This window comes from Pongo pygmaeus, chromosome 21 (genome assembly GCF_028885625.2).
Source record: "Pongo pygmaeus isolate AG05252 chromosome 21, NHGRI_mPonPyg2-v2.0_pri, whole genome shotgun sequence".
Lineage (NCBI taxonomy): Eukaryota > Metazoa > Chordata > Mammalia > Primates > Hominidae > Pongo > Pongo pygmaeus.
This window is the reverse complement of record NC_072394.2, coordinates 41,274,256-41,291,494: the sequence shown is the minus strand read 5'-3', so window position 1 is coordinate 41,291,494 and position 17,239 is coordinate 41,274,256. Positions and strand designations below refer to the sequence as shown.

The window sequence follows — 17,239 nt, the reverse complement described above, 5'->3', positions numbered from 1 at the left end:
ACAGGCAAAACCAACCAGAACGAGGAAAGTGACAGCTCCATTCACTCTAGAGTGAGCCAGATCAGACTTTGGGAAGAATGTAGACAGAGTAGAGCATGTTCACAAATCTCAAAGCCACATGTCATAAAAGAATATGAAAAGGAACAGAAGTAGTTAGCCTGGAGAGAAGGGAAGAGAGGATAGAATCTGGATAGGACTCAGATCTCCAGGGTCACTGAAACACTGGAATGATCACACAACCTTATCATCTGCAAATAATGTTCTTTTCTAAATAGAAACCCCCAAGATAACTCACTGAAAAACCAAGACTAAGGTGAATTCAGTAAATTCACTTGGTATAACATTAATGAACAAAACCCAAAGCCCTCCTTTTAAGACATTAAACAGGACTTATATGAAAACAACAACAAAAACAAACAAACAAACAAACAAAAAAAAACAACCCTACAGCTTTCCTAAAGGACAAGAAAAAATACATGCTTAACAGAGACATGTGCCATTTGCCTGCTTAGAAAAACTCAGTATGATAAACATATCACTTTGGTCCAAATTAATTAATTATTTTAATTTCTAAAAAACTTTTAAGTTCAGGGGTACAAGTGCAGGTGTGTTACATAGGTAAACTTGTGTCATGGGAGTTTGTTGTACAGATTATTTCATCCCCCAGGTATTAAGCCCAGTACCCATCAGTTATTTTTCCTGATGTCCTCCCTCCTCCCACAATCCACCCTCCAGTAGGGACCCAGTGTGTGTTGTTGTTCCCCTCTATGTGTCCATGTGTTTTCATTTAGCTCCCACTTATAAGTGAGAACATGTTGTATTTGGCTTTCTGTCCCTGTGTTAGTTTGCTAAGGACAATGGCCTCCAGCTCCATCCATGTCCCTGCAAAGCTTTGGAGAAATCTATTTTTGAGGTTTGGAGGGAAAACTTGACCAAACAGTCCTAAATATTATGTGAACAGCTGAAAATAACCAGGAACATTTTGAAAAAGAAGAGTAATCTGAGGAAAAACTTGTTTTATCACATATTAAGCCACAATATAAACCTACAAGGATGAAAGCGGTATGTAACTGGCACCAAAATAGGTTGCTGGAACAGAATAGACAGGTTGGAGAGTTACCCTTCATTACAGATGAGGCTTTAGAGTACGAGGGTGGCCTCACAAACTCGTAGGGAAGGAAGGGATGTCGGGACAATTGATGATGCTTTGGAAACAAAATATAGACAGATTTTCATTTAGTACTCTATACTAAAATGAAGTCCAGAAATACTACCTATTTATTTAAATAAGGCCAAAAAACCCTAGAAGAAAACATAGGTTTAATATACATCACTAGATGAGGAAACATTTTAGTGCAAGAGCCCATAAAGTATTTCCGTAAAGGGCCAGATAGTAAATATTTTAATCTTTGCAGGCTACATGGTCGCTGTTACAACTCAACTCTGCCATCGTAATGTGAAAGCAGCCATAGATAATATGTAAATGAATGGGCATGGCTGTGTTCCAATAAAACTTTATTTACAAAAACAAACAGTGGGAATATTTGGACTTCAGGCCATAGTTTTCTGGTCCCTGCTTTAAAGGGATAAAAACAAAAAATAAAATGATTTTAAAAAAAGAAATCAAGTATCATTAGGTTTGACAATATAAAAAATAAGAACTCCAAGGCATAAAAAATTACTATAAACAAAATGTTAAAGCAAACACATACACACACTGCAGAAAATATACGAACCATATATGACAACAAAGAGTTGGCATCTCTCCCTCCAATGTCATTCTCCCCCTTTCTCTCCTTCTCCCTGTCTCCTCTCACACACACAAACAGAAACGTACACAATCATTGAAACCAATAAGAAGCACACTAGTAGAAAAAATGGACAAATAGTCCGGGTGCAGTGGCTCATGCCTGTAATCCCAGCACTTTGGGAGGCCGAGGCAGGCAGATCACCTGAGGTCAGGAGTTTGAGACCAGCCTGACCAACATGGTGAAACCCCATCTCTACTAAAAATACAAAAATTACCCGGGTGTGGTGGTGGGTGCCTGTAATCTTAGCTACTCAGGAGGCTGAGACAGGAGAATTGCTTGAATCCGGGAGGCGGAGGTTGCAGTGAGCCAAGATTGTGCCACTGCACTCCAGCCTGGGGACAGCGTGAGACTCCATCTCAAAACAACAACAAAAAAGACAAACAAACTAGACAACTCAAAGAAGGAGAGAGATGACCAGTAAGCTTATGAATAAGTATTCAACCTTAACTGTCTCGATTTTATGCAAATTAAGACAACAGGACTATTTTCCATATATCAAATATATCAGCAAAGGTGTGTTTTCAATGTCATCATCCAGCATTGATGTGACAGGTAGTGATGAGGTGGGGAGACAGCAGGGATGGATACACACAGCTGATACAACCTCTCTGGTAGTCAAATGAGTGGTTTATATTGAGACCTCAAAGCCAATGAACATCTAGGAATCTACCTAGTAAATAATCAAAGCTATGGCCAAATGCTTTTTATTTTTATTTTATTTATTTCGTTTTTTGGAGACAGGGTCTCACTCTGTTACCTGGGCTGGAGTGCAGTGGCACAATCACAGCTTACTGCAACCTTGACCTCCTGGGCTCAAGAGTTCCTCCCACCTCCACCCCTCAAGTTGCTAAGACCACAGGTACACGTCACCAGACCTGGATAATTTTTTAAATTTTGTGTAGATATGGGGGTCTCACTATGTTGCCTAGGCTGGTCTTGGACTCCCGGGCTCAAGTGATCCTCCTGCCTTGGCCTCTCAAAGTGCTAGGATATACAGGCATGAGCCACTGCACCCAGCCAACCAAATACTTTTATACATTGATATTCACCACGGCATAATTTATAGTAGCAAAAATTGGGAATGGCCTCAAAATGCAACAATAAGGGAGTAGCTGCATAAATTATGGAACATCCATGACAGGATGTATGATGTCATCTTTAGAAATCTCTTTTTCCAAAGAGTATATAAAGATAAGACAAAATATTCAACCCCTCAACAGCATTTGACTGAGCTGACAGTCCTTTCTTCCAGACTTCTGAGAAGCCACACTATTCCTGGTTTTCTTTCTACCTTCTGAGTAGATGATTCTGGTCTCCTTTGTTCTCTTCTTCTTGGGTCAACATGCAGCTATTGAGGTGTCCCAGAGCTTTCTCTAGTGATCCCTTCTCTGCGATCCCTTCTCTGCTCCAACTACCATTGCTTCCTAGATGACCTCCTACAGTCCTGCATTTTTGAAAATACTGCACTTGTATCATGCTGATGACTTCCCAAGTATTACAACCATCCCTGATACCTCCCTGAGCTCCAGACTCACATATTCATCTGCCTCTTCAAGATCTCCATGTGGATGTTAAAAGGACATGTCAACTTGGACAGTCCTGTAGAACTCAATTCTCTCCAAATCCCCTCCTCCCTCCTACTCCGATCTTCCCAGTCTCAAAATGTGGCACTGTCATCCACCTAGGTGTTCAAGCCAAAAACCCAAAAGTCGTCACTGAGTCTCTCCTCCGTCACTTGACACAGAAGCCCTGTGGGCTCCACCTCCTGATTTCTGCATCGCCCAGTGACCACCACAGGCTCTCACCAACGCTATGAGGGCTTCTCATGAGCCTCCCTGCTCCCCTTATGGTCCTGTGAAAATAGATTCCTACAGTCCATTGTGCACTCAGCAACCAGGAAAAACCATCCCTGATTCAAAATCTGTGTCTCATCATATGATTCCCCTTTCAAAACCACCAGTGGCTTTTCATCGAAATCAAATGTACAGTTCCTACTCTAGTCTTCTAAGGTCAGTATGCTTTCCCCCAACCACCTCCTCCCCCTACTCTTCCACCTCCCATCTTTCTCCTGTCTTCAAACATGCCAACCCTTTTCCCATCACACATCCTTTGTACATTTCCTCCAGACTCCTCCACATTCAGGTCTGAGCCCAAATCACCTCCTCAGACAGGCTCTCCCTGATACCACAGCTCTAGCAGATGACTAATTTTGCTGAATTCACAAGTGAATGTTAGGGTAAAAGTTGTTTTCACTTTTACATTTTTATTTATTTGTTTATTTATTTTTTAGGGACAGAGTCTTCCTCTGTCACTTAGGCTGGAGTGTAGTGGCACCATCACAGCTCATTGCAGTCTTGAACTCCAGGGCTCAAGCCATCCTCCCACCTCAGCCTCCTAAAGCTCTGGGATTACAGGCATGAGCCACCACATTTGGCCCTAAAAGTTGTTTTTTAAATGTACACAAACTCACTCCTTGTTTGTGTGTAGATCCGAAGGGTTGAAGACAGCTGGGCTCACTCTCTGCCCCATCTGTCCCTCTAGATCTTCCCCTCTCCATGCCTGAGGAAGCCAGTTGACTTGCACTACATCAAAGGTTTCCTTGCATTCTGCTTTCTGGTTAGGTTTGTCACCGAAAGCACCAGAATGGCAGGGGCATGGAGTGGCAGCCACCGCTCCTTTAGGCAGCCCTCTCCATACGGTGCCTTCCTTAGGTTCCAGTAGGTTCATTTCCTTGTCTCCTTCAGGCCCGAGGGGTGGGGTGGGGTGGGTAAGATCTCCCAAATTTTGCTATCCCAGGGTATTGCCCCATTCCTTGTTGATCCCCATAAACCAGTGGTTCTCAAAGTGGTCTCTAGACTCTTTCAGGGTATTAAAACATCAAAACAATTTTCACAGTAACACTAAGAAATTACTTGCATTTTTCACTGTGTTGACATTTGCACTGATGGTGTAAAAGCAATGGTGGGTAAAACTACTGTTGTTTTAACAGAATTAACTTAGTGGCACCAAGCTGTACTAGCAATCACCATCTTCATTGTTTTGTATGTGCAATCAAAAGAAAAAAATTAATACCAGTTTCCCTTAAAAATGTCCTTGATAAAGCAGTAAAATGTATTAATTTTATGAAACCTTAATCCTTGAATACATGTCCTTTTAATATTCCATGTGACAAAATGGGAAGTACAAAAAAAGAATAATCATTGTCTCCAACTGCATTACTTGAGCTATTTTTTAAGCTGTGTGCTAAGCTAGCCTCTTCTCTCATGAAGCACTAGTTTTACTTAAAGGATGTCTAGCAAACAATGGTTATTCAGACTTGAGTATTTAACAGGCAGTGTTTTTTTTTCCTAAAAAGGGCAAATGGATCTTCTCACAACTGACAGCATTTGTTACCAATGATAGAATTTGAACTTTTAAGCAAAAATCCAAATTTTAGGAAACTTTTATAGCTACCACGAACTTACAGTTTCCCAGTACTTGAATAATTGTATGGCAAGATTGGTATTGAAACTATACATTTTCTTATATTGTATAAAGCAATGTGTCAACATTTGGAAGATCTGTATAATTCAGTGAACCAATATTTTCTAACAGATCCAATATATTACATTAAAAAAAAAAGTACACATGGGTAAAAGAACCATTCAAAATGCAAGACAGACCAATGGATTTTGATGTAAATTGATATGGCTTCAGATTCCACACTGCAACTAACCTTTAAGAAACTACTACTTGTTGAGTTTAGATGTAGTATCAAAGAATATCCACAATATCTGAAAAAGCAATTAAAATATTTCCTCCCTTTTCCAACTACATAATATTTTCTTTATTTACTTCAACCAAAATAACATATCACAACAGATTGAAGGCAGAAGCAGATAAGATACTCCAACTGTCTTCCATTAAGCCAGATCTTAAAAAGATTTGCAAAAGTATAAAACAAGGCTACTCTCCTCATTGCTTTTTTTTGTTTTGAAAAATATAATTTTTCATAAAAATATTTATGTTAACATGTGGTGGTTTTAAAACATGTTCACAAATTCTCTCTTCAAAAGATGAAGCTTAATTCCCCACCCCTTGAGTGTGGGCTGGACCTAGTGAGTCATTTCTCATGAATAGAAGATGGTAGAAGTGATGGTACATGATTTCCAGCACAAGGTCATAAAGGCATTGCGGATTCCTCTATCTCTTGGATCACTCACTCTGAAAAAAGCCACCTGCCATGCTGAGAGAACACTCGAGCTGTCCTGTAGAGAGGGTCACATGGCAGGGAACTGAGGCCTCCTGCCAAGAGCCATGCCAGTGAGCCATCTTGGAAATGGATTCTCCAGCCCCAGGTAAATCCTGAAGTGACTGCAACCTTATGAGATATCCTGAACTAGAACCACCCAGCTGAGCTGCTCTGGATCCGTGAGCCATAGGAATTGTGTGAGGCAGTATATGTTTATTGTTTTAAGCTGCTAAATTTTGAGTTCATCTGCTACGCAGAAGCAGATCATCAACAGACAATGTGTTTATCATTCTGACTTAATGAATGAATAAATATTTAATGCCTCTGTTTAAATTTCAAATACAGTAAATATGGGTAGACAGAACCCAGTTAAACCAAAGCTTTTAGGAGTTCTTAGTTTTTAAGAATATAAAGGGCCTCTGAGACCAAAAAGTTTGAGGACCACTTCCCTAAACCCTTTACAAACTGCCCCTTTATCAAACTTTCCACAAATCACCCCATATAAAATCACCACTTGTTTCCTCCCAGGACGCTGCCTGACACAGCAATACCAAAATATTATCAATGGTTGTTGCTGTTCAGGGGGAATACGGGTGATTTTATCTTCTTCTTAATGCTTCTTTTTTTCTGTACTTCTAAAAGTTTCTGTAACAATAACAGGGTTTTTTTTTTAATAATTAGAAGAAAAGAAACTTCCCTTTTCAAAAGCACCAAAAGTGAAAGTCTGAGCTAGTTCCTGTAGATGAGCTGATGGTTTAAGATGGGGGTGGCAGGGCCCAGGTGTCCAGCACTGTGCCTGGGGGTGGGGGAGGGGGTTGCAGGTGGCAGGGATGACTGAGCACCCCACCCACCTGACCCCAGTCAGAACAGCTCCTTCCTTTGTTTTACATATTGGGTTTCTGCATAATATCTCATTTAAAGAAAAGTTTCCACTGCTTAAAAAAGAGTTTGAAAACTTTTACAGTGAGAAAAATCATTAAATTTAATAAGAGTTAAATTTAGAGTACAGAAGAATCACTCAAACATTTTTTGAATGAGAATTTCCATAAAGAAAACCCTACACATTCTGAGAGAAAAACAGAAGTCTCTAACAACTTAACATACATTTGATGGTTTCAAGGAAGGCTGGGCTATTGTGGCCCTAGAAAGAAGTTATATCTGGGGCTAAAGAGTTTATCTTGGGCCCCCAAATCAAAGGGCCCAAGATGCCAGCAGAAACACCAGGATGCCTAAGGCCAAAACAAACACAGATCAGTACCGCAAGTTAGGGTTCTCTAGTTTTCTAGTGAAAACAAAAGCAGGAAGTACAGGACTGCCTGGTGGTTAAATACATGGGCTTCAGAGAAACTGATCTGGGTTTGAATCCTGGGATTGAGTCTGACACTTAAAACCTGTGAGACCTTGGCAGGTGACTTAGTCTCTCTGAGCTTCAAATTTCTCATCTGTAAAATGGGGGATGAGAATTCACACAGTGAAGCCATTTTCCAAGACAGTACAGCAGTTTCTTAAAAAGTTAAACATAATTTATCATAGGATCCAACAATTCTATTCCTAGGTAATGACCCAAGAGAAATGAAAACATATATCCACACAAAGACTTGTACCCAAATTTGCTTACCAGCATTCTTCATCCTACCCCAAAATAGAAATAATCCAAATGTTCACCTACTGGTGAATGGATAAACAAAATGTGGCATATCTATACAATGGAATACTACAGGGCAATGAAAAGGAATGAAGCCCTGATATATGATGTCACACCAAGGATGAACCTTGAAAGCAGTATTCTGAATGAAAGAAGCCAATCACAAAGATCATATAATGTATGATTCCATGTAAATAATATGTCCAGAAAAGGCAAATCTATACAGACAGAAAGTAGATTGTAGTTGCCTGGGTCTGGGAACCAGGAGTCACTGCAAATGGGCATGAGGCTTCTTTTTGGGATGATGAAAATGCTTTCTGTTTGTTTTTGAGATGGGGTCTTGCTCTGTCACCCAGGCTAGAGTGCAGTGGTTCAATCATGGCTCACTACAGATTTAACCTCCCGGATTCAAGCGATCCTCCTGCCTAAGCCTTCCAAGTAGCTGGGACCACAGGCAAGTGCCACCATGGCTGGCTTTTTTTTTTTTTTTTTTTTTTTTTTCAGTACAGACAGGCTCTCCAGGCTGGTCTAGAACTCCTGGGCTTAAGCAACCCTCTACCTTGGCCTCCGAAAGTGCTGGGATAACAGGTGTGGGCCACACCACCCAGCGATGGCAATGTTACAACTGGATTGTGGCTGATGGATGCACAATTCTGTAAATTTACTGAAAATCATTGAATAGTACACTTAAAGTGGGCAAATTTTATAATATGTAAACTGAACCCCAAGCTATTTTTTAAAAATGGGGTTTGACTCTCTAACCTCAGAGAGTGGCTGTGAAGATTAACCAAGATAACATATGTAAGGCAAGCTGCCTGGTACAAAGTACCTGATAAATAATAACAATGATGACAATCAGAACATGTTGTAATAATAGATTACGTTAATGTAGAATAATAGTGTAGAATAACAACAATTTATATCACTTACATAGCTCTTACCATACCACTTCAACATTTATCAACTTAATTTAACCCCCCCAACAACGTTATGAAGCACGTACATCATCATCCTCATTTTTACCGATGGGGAGATGGAGGCACTGAGAAGTAAAGTAACTTTCCCAAGGATGCACAGCTAGTAAATGGTAGAGCTAGGATTTGAATCCTGGAGGACAAACTGCAGGGTCTGTGCTCCTAGCCATGACACTACACTGTCTCTCAGTAAACATCAGCTATGTATTGAGTTGCTACTTTAACCAGTGATGGGGCAGGAGTGCAGAAAAGGCTTACAGATGGCTCCCCAGAGGTCACGCCGGACTCAAAGCTGAGTGTTACAGGAGTTAGTCACAGGAAGAGTGTCCCAGACAGAGGGAATTGCATATACAAAGGTGTGGAGGTAAGATAACGCAGGGAATATGGGAGGATCTTGGTGGAACTGGCGTTGCCTGGGGCAGAGGGTGATGGCAGTGAGAGCAGTGAGCATGTGGCTCAGGCAGGTCCAAGGGCAAGGACACTAGTCTAAAGGCAATGTGGGACCACAGGATGAAACTCAGTGAGTTCCCAGCCTGCCTTTCTCTGGAGACAACTCACATTCCCCAGGCAGGTCCAAGGGCAAGGACACTAGTCTAAAGGCAATGTGGGACCACAGGATGAAACTCAGTGAGTTCCCAGCCTGCCTTTCTCTGGAAACAACTCACATTCCCCAGGCAGGTGGGGGAGGTTGACTCAGAGGCTGCTGTGAGCTCAGGGGAGTGGGGGAGCTGCCACCCCACGCTCCCACGCCACTGTGAGCTAACACCCCGGCAGCCTCCCAAACACCAGCTCCACCAGCAAGAAGCAGCCGTTCCCAGCCTGCTGAAAGCAGCAGGCTCTGTAGTGCTAACAGGAAGCTGAGCATAGCCCAGTGAGGTCAAGGGCTGACTGACGGCAGCCTCACATCCCTCATCCAAACCCAGACACCTGTGGACCCTAAAACCAACCCAAGAGCCTGCCACAGAGCACAGTGTTCTGGCCCCTTCCCCTCACTTGGCTGCCCCATAGAGAGAGGGGGACCAGCCCATGGGGTCTAGCACTTTTCTCATTCAAATTTAATACCTTCAGATCCATCTCTTTAATTTCATCACATCTGTCCTCGATAAACATTTGCACATGGAAATAAAACATTCACTGTGGCAAAAGCAAAGCTACTGGAAAAATCTGCATCAATAAGGAGCTAGTTCGAAAATTCTGGTAATCCATACTATGGAATACTACACAGCAGATAAAAATAATGGCACAGATCTGTACTGTACGTGTTCTGGCATGAAAACGACTCCAAGATATACCGTTGGATGGGAAAAAAAGAAAATTGCAGAATAATGTATCCAGGATACCATCACTTACGTAAAAACTTTTTTAAAAAGAAACCTGGCTCTATATTTCTCTTAAGTCCACAAATGCATAGGCAAATGAAAAAAAAAACCTGGAAAAGAAACATCAAACTAACAACAGTAGTGATGGATGGACAAAAAGAAGCAAAGGAGGGGGGGAAGGAGAGAGGGAGGAAGGGAGGGACAGAAAGGACTTTTTACTTTGTACACTTCTATGTTGATTGATTTTTACAAGAAGAATGTATTTGTGCATGTTTAGGTTCTGAAAAACATTAAGGTCTGTAAAAAACAAAACAAAATAAAGCGTATTATCACCATGCTGGTACAGGTCTCAGGGTAACCTTTCAAAGAATTGTCACATCCAGGACCTTGTCTAAGTCTTGCCATACCCTCTTGAGGGCAAGCTTTCAAAACCTGATTTTACAGATTAAAAAACTGAACGCAGTGGCTCACACCTGTAATCCCAGCACTTTGGGAGGCCGAGGTGGGCGGATCACTTTGAGGTCAGGAGTTTGAGACCAGCCTGGCCAGCATGGTGAAACCGCAACTCTACTAAAAATACAAAAATTAGCTGGGTGTGGTGGTGCGTGCCTGTAGTCTCAGCTACTTGAGAGGCTGAGGCAGGAGAATCGCTTGAACCCAGGAGGCAGAGGTTGCCGTGAGCCGAGATTGTGCCACTGCACTCCAGCCTGGGCGACAGAGTAAGACTTCATCTCAAAAACAAAACAAAACAAAAAAACTGGACCCGGAGAGGTGAAACAAGCTGCTCAAAGTCACAGGCAGGGCTGCGGGGCACTGATCCCTCCACTCCCAGCCCAGTGCTCCTTCTAACCAGGAAACAAGACATCAGCAAGGGGTAGGGGCTGGGCAGGGGGCTGGGAGGATGGTCTGAAGCCCGCAGCCCATGCACAGAGCCCCTCAGGGAGGGACAATGAGGCTTTGTCAAGGAAGAAGGCAGTCAATAACGAGGGGTGAGAGAAGAGCTGATGAACTTCCGCCCCCAACAAAAATTAGACATCATGACAAGCCACCCACTGCGTGGGGATGGGGCTGCCGCGTCACTCGGCAAACTGCACGTGGGAAGGAGCCTCGGGGCCATGTCCCCAAGCCCGAGATTCCCCCTCTCTTCTCACCTGGGCTGCTCACCCCGGGCTCTCAGCAGAGCAGCTCCCAGCAGAGTGGTTCCAGGGATGCCTCTTGGCTCATTTCCTAGAGCCCTCTGCAGCCAGATGGAAGTGGAATTACACTTCTCAGAGGGTTCTAGAACCTGAAGAGCAAGGTGACTAAAACCCAGCACCCTCTTGGGCCAGAAGTGCCACACCTCTCTGCTCTTTCATTGACTGGAAGGTGTGTGCAGGGACCCAGGAAGCATGGCTAGGCCTCTCCAGGGACAGCCAGGAAGGCTTATTATACAGGGATGGGCCAGAGGTGCCAAGGGGAACAGGGAGGTGCACAGACCTTGGCTCACAATGAGTAGGCGAGACTGCCTCCGAACAAGCCCAGGGAAGGGGGCTGTGGTTACATCATGGATCCTCCATTCATTCCTACAACAGGAAGCAAACCTATAAGGCCATGAGGGCAGTGACAAGAGTCGGATGCCGGTGGTTCTGATCCTGCTCTGCCATCTTGGTCAAGGTTCTGAACCTCTCTGAGTTTCAGTTCCCCCATCTGTAAAATGGATGTTATCATACATGGCTCTTAAAGCACTGTACGCAGTACGGATCATGATATCTAGCTCATGAGACACAAAAATAATATAATTAAATTAAATATGACAAGTATAAGGTATCCATAAAATCTGGAAACATAGGCCAGGTGCAGTTACTCGTGCCTGTAATCCCAGCATTTTGGGAGGCCAAGGCAGGTGGATCACCTGAGGTCAAGAGTTCAAGACCAGGTTGGCCAACATGGCGAAATCCCATCTCTACTAAAAATTTAAAAAAATAGCCAGGGCGTAGAGGTGTATGCCTATAATCCCAGCTACTCAGGAGGCTAAGGCAGAAGAATTGCTGGAACCTGGGAAGCAGAGGTTGCAGTGAGCCGAGATCACACCGCTGCACTCTGCCCAGCCTGGGCAACAGAGTGAGACTCCGTCTCAAAAAAAAAAAAAAAAGAAAAAAATCTGGAAACATAGATTATATGAACGTGTATACATGTTTGTTTATATTTATTTACTCATTCACTTTACAGAATGAAAATGTCCTAGACAGCATTGTCTATATCTGTTTTCAGACTTTATGGACATCCTCTGATAATGTAAATAAAATATACTAATATAATAAAATAAAACAGTAATAATCACTTCCTCAGCATAAGGGACCATGTTTAGGAACTTCCCAGGGATTTTCTAACTTAATGTTCACAGCAAGCCCTTAAAGTGGATTTTCTTATTAGCCCCATTTTACAGAGGTGTAAACAAAGTATAGAGAGTGGAAGAGACTTGTCTACTTGTCAAGCTCACGTAGGGAACTGAGAAAGCCAGTTTTAGATTCAGGTAGTCTCACTTCAGAGTCCATCCCTCTACACCATTTATGACTGCAGCAAAGGCTACATACACAGAATACACGGAACAGCATTCAGAGGGTGCCAGGCATGGGGTCTGGCACAGAGGAGAGCTTTATGAAATGCAAGATCCTGTGAGTATTGAGCTTTTGGTGGGGAGAAACGAGATCCAACTTGTTCACCACTATATCTAGGAAAGTAATGCAAAAGAAGTTGTCTGTAAATATTGGTGGTTGTCTGTAAATATTTGTGGGAGGGAAAGAAAGTTATTATGGTATTCCTTGGCCAAAGGTTGGAATCCCTGTTCCCAAAAAAAATACAGCCGGGCAAGGTGGCCTGCCTATAATCCTAGCTACTTGGGAGGCTGAGGCATGAGGATCCCTTTAAGCTGGGAGTTTGAGACCAGCCTGGGCAACACAGTAAGACCCTAAGTCTAAATAAATAAATAAATAAAAACAAATGAATGAAGATGTTTAAACAAAAAGTCTAGGCCTGGCACTGCGGCTCATGCCTGTAATCCCAGCATTTTGGGAGACCAATGGTGGGCAGATCACTTGAGCTCAGGAATTCGAGACCAGCCAGGGCAACAAAATGAGACCCCCATCTCTATAATTTTTTTTTTTTAAATCTGCTGGGTATGGTGGCAGTACACCTGTGATCCCGCTACTAGGGAAGCTGAGGTGGAAGGATCACTTGAGCCTGGGTGGCAGAGGTTGCAGCGAGCTGAGATCGCGCCACTATACTCCAGCCTGGGAGACAGAGCGAGACCCTGTCTTAGAAAAAAAAAAAAGAAGTCTAAGATAAATTCGAAGTTCCTAGGAACGTCCACTTCCTAAGAGGAATGGGGCTGCTGGAACTTGGAAGTGGGTCTGCAGACCTGCCTTGCCCACACGTCTACTGCACGGAACCTGGATTCCAAACCCTGATCAGAGGCCAAGGCAGCTGCGTGGCCGCCAAGGCACAGAGGGGCCTACCTTCCTCGGCGTCGTTCCTCAGCGAGGCCTCCAGCAGGGCCACGCTGGCTTCGAAGGACACTTTCTTGCGGCGGCCGCCCGTGCTGCGCTTCCGCTCATGCTTTCGCTTGCGGTGCTGCAAGTCCTGCTCGTACTGTGCCCATTTCTTCAGCTGCTGGGCCCGGCGCTTCTGGGCGGCCCGCAGCCGCTCCAGCGTGGGCACTTTCTCCAGCAGCTGCAGCTCCGTCAGCAGGTCCACGTGGCTGGCCATGGCCACCGCCCTCCCCAACGCCCTGGCTGGGGGCTAGCACGGTGCACCGGGGGCCAGGGCAGCGCGGGGCCTCTGGTGGGGCTGGGGCCTCATGGTGTGGCCTGTGGCAGGGAGGGAGACACAGATTAACACATGTGTCAGACTCCACAACTCAGATCTGATCGTCCCCCAACGCCCCGTGTTCCAAACGCTTTTAAGCTTTTCCTTCCATTGCTCCTCAAGAGAAGTGCAAATCCTTACAGTGGCCCTGTAAGTAGCAGCAAGGTCTGGCTGTGCTGTCTAATGCAGCAGCCAGTAGCCACTGTGGCTATTTAAATTTAAATTAATTAGAATAAAGTAAAATAATTTAATTCCTTGGTTGCACTATCCACATTTCAAGTGCACAATCGCCACATGCTTCATATTGGACAATGCAGATAAAAAATATTTCCATCACTGCAGAAAGCTCTATTGGATAGCTTGGTTGTCTGCCTCTCTAGCCACAGCTATTTAACAAGAACCATGCCATTTTAGTTTTCTCGTACAGAGTCACCCTACTTTAAGGATTTGGGTATCTGAGTGCTGGAATCAGAAGGGGTGCAGGGAGGGTCAGGACATGATGGGGGCTGCAGACCCCCAAAAATCTGGAGACTATACAAACATCCAAGGCCCCAGAATTATGAATATCTGACACTTCTGCTCAAGCCTCTTTTCTTCTGATCACTATGGGATGCAAGTTGTTCTGGAGATGGGACGGACAAGACCAGAAAGAGACCAGAAGAAACAATATACTATTGCAGTGCTTCTCAAAGTGTGGTCTGGGAACCCCATAGGGAATCCCTGAAACCGTTTCAAGAAGTCCATAGGTCAAAACTATTTTCATAACTATACTAAGATATTACTAACCTTTTCTACTCATTATCTTATGAGTATACAGTGGTTCCCAAAGCTATATGAAAAGTGACATTGCAACAGACTAAATGCAGAAGTAGATACAAGAATCCAGCTGCTAAGCTCAACATAAAGAATTTTGCAAAATTTTTAAACATCACTTTTCTCACTAAATTTTTTTGTTTTGAAAAATAGCTATTTTTCATCAAAATGTTATATATGTTATGCTTTTATAACAGTCTAATAAAAATATGTTATAGATTATTATATTGTTATAATATATCATGGGTTTATGGTTTTATTTTAAAGGAATTAATGCTATTCTTAAAAATTTCTCAATATTCATTTATATTATGATAAATATTGACAGATATAATCCACATAAACAAAAGCTCTTTGGGATGCTCAATTTAAGGAACTAAAGAAATCCTAAGACAAAAAAGTTTGAAAACTGCTGAACTGCTGGGACATAGAAAATCTTAGTTAAAGTTTCTCTCTTTGGATGACCTTTAAAAAAAATTACATCTCTTGCTCTCATGAGTCTCAAATAACATGAGGTCAACAAAATTTCAGAGTCTAAAGCCAGCTGGTCTTCAGCACGGACTCCATGAACTTTCAGACACAGAGGGAAAGGGTCTTAGGACAATCACTTGATCCTCTCTAAGCTCGTTCCTCCACCTGCAAAGTGTCCTATCCACCTCCCAGAAGTTACAGGTGCAAGGAATAAAAAGAGCTGGGGCTGGATGCACTGGCTCAATGCCTGCAATCTCAACATTTTGGGATTCCAGGGTGGGAAGATAGCTTGAGGCCAGGAGTTCCAGACCAGCCTGGGGAACATAGCGCGACCCTATCTCTACAAAAAAATAAAAATACTTTTTTTAAAAAGAGCTGGCCCAAAATGTTAAGACACCTAAGCAATGAGACACAAGCTTGGAGGAGGAATGGCAGGGAGACGTAAATGCAGCATGTCTGTGAACCAGCAGGCAAGGCTGGTTTGGGGTTGTTGGGTAACAGGAAAGAATGGCAGGAGTCTACATCTGTGTGATGTGGCCCACGGTCTCAAAGAGTATTGGGTTAGCCCCTGGTTGGTTTCAGGAAGCGTTGTTAATCTCCTGGGTCGCCTGCATCACCCGCCCCTCCAAAAGCCCTTTCCACAGAAGCTGAAGAGCAGGGCTCAGGCTAAATCCTCAGGTGCTCAGGTTGGGTCAGATCCAGATAGTTCTTCATGTCTCTCCCAGTTCGGAGACTGGAGAGTAAACAGGCAGAATGGGGAAGGGGTTGGCTTGGCAATGCCCAAAGGGCAAAAGTTCCAGGGTCTGAGTGGGTGTGACCTCCAGCATAAATAAGCCAATGGCAAGGCTCAACGGGAGACAAGCTAGCTGGCTTTGGTTGCCTTTTGTTTGTTTTGTTTTGATTTCTGTTTTGAATACACTTGCAATGCACTTTCAACTAATTAAACTTTTTATTTTATATCATTGTAGATTCACAGGGAGTGTAACAAATAGTACAGAGAGAACCTGTGTACATTTCACCCAGTTTATCCCAGTGGTAGCATCTTGAAAACTACTATACAATATCACAGCCAGAAACCTGACAGTGATACAACCCACCAATCTTATGCCGATTTCCCTAGTTTTACATGTACTTATTTGGATGTGTTTTGTTTTATGCAATTGTATCAATGTATCTACCACCTCAGTTCATAACCACATCCATCTCCTTCTCTAAGCTCCCCCTCCAACCCACTCCTGTCCCTGCCTTGGCAATTACTAAGCTGTTCCCCATCTCTAGAATTTTGTCACTTCAAAAGATGTTATATAAATAGAATCAGATAGCAGGTAACCTTTGAGGATTGGCTTTTTTCACCCAGCATCATTCCTTTGAGATTCATCCACATTGCTGCATGCATCGATAGTGCATTTCTTCTTATTGCTGGGTAGTATTCCATTTTATGGATGGCACCAATTTGTTTAACCATTTACCTATTGAGGAACATCTGCATTGTTTCCAGTTTAAAGCTGTTCCATTCATCTACAGATTGTGTAAACATAAGTTTTTGTTTCTCAGGAGCAAATACCCAAGCGTACAAGTGATAAGGCATATGGTAATTGCACATTTACTTTTTTTTTTTTTTTTTTTTTGAGATCTCGCTCTGTCGCCCAGGCTGGAGTGCAATGGCGTGATCTCAGCTCACTGCAACCTCCGCCTCCCAGGTTCAAGCGATTCTCCCACCTCAGCCTCCCGAGTAGCTGAGATTACAGGCACCCACCAACATGCCTGGCTAATTTTTGTATTTTTGTAATAGAGACGGGGTTTCACCACGTTGGCCAGGCTGGTCTCAAACTCCTGACCTCAGGTAATCTGCCCACCTCGGCCTCCCAAAGTGCTGGGATTACAGGCGTGAGCCCCCGTGCCTGGCGCATGTTTACTTTTAAAAGAAAACTGCCCAACTCTTCTCCAGGATGGCTGTGCTGGTTTCATACCCTCCAGCAATGTATGAGTGATCCAGTTTCCCACCAGCATTTGGGATTGACACTGCTTTCTATTTTAGCCACTTAGATAGATGTTTTGGTTGCTTTTTTAGAGGTAAGGAGTTCAAAAGAGTTCAATTCACCACCACACAATATCATTATTATAGTCAGACC

The 17,239-nt window shown here is 43.3% G+C and overlaps 1 protein-coding gene across 1 annotated transcript in view; it reads right to left on the bottom strand.

Annotated features, from left to right (window-relative positions):
• The window catches only part of PPP1R16B (protein phosphatase 1 regulatory subunit 16B), a 117,794-nt gene that overhangs the window by 73,453 nt on the left and 27,102 nt on the right, over window positions 1-17,239 (bottom strand). The window contains exon 2 of the mRNA XM_054467509.2: window positions 13,475-13,825. Coding sequence (XP_054323484.1) covers window positions 13,475-13,724 — 250 coding nt within the window. The 5' untranslated portion in view covers window positions 13,725-13,825. The remainder of the gene's footprint in view (window positions 1-13,474; window positions 13,826-17,239) is intronic.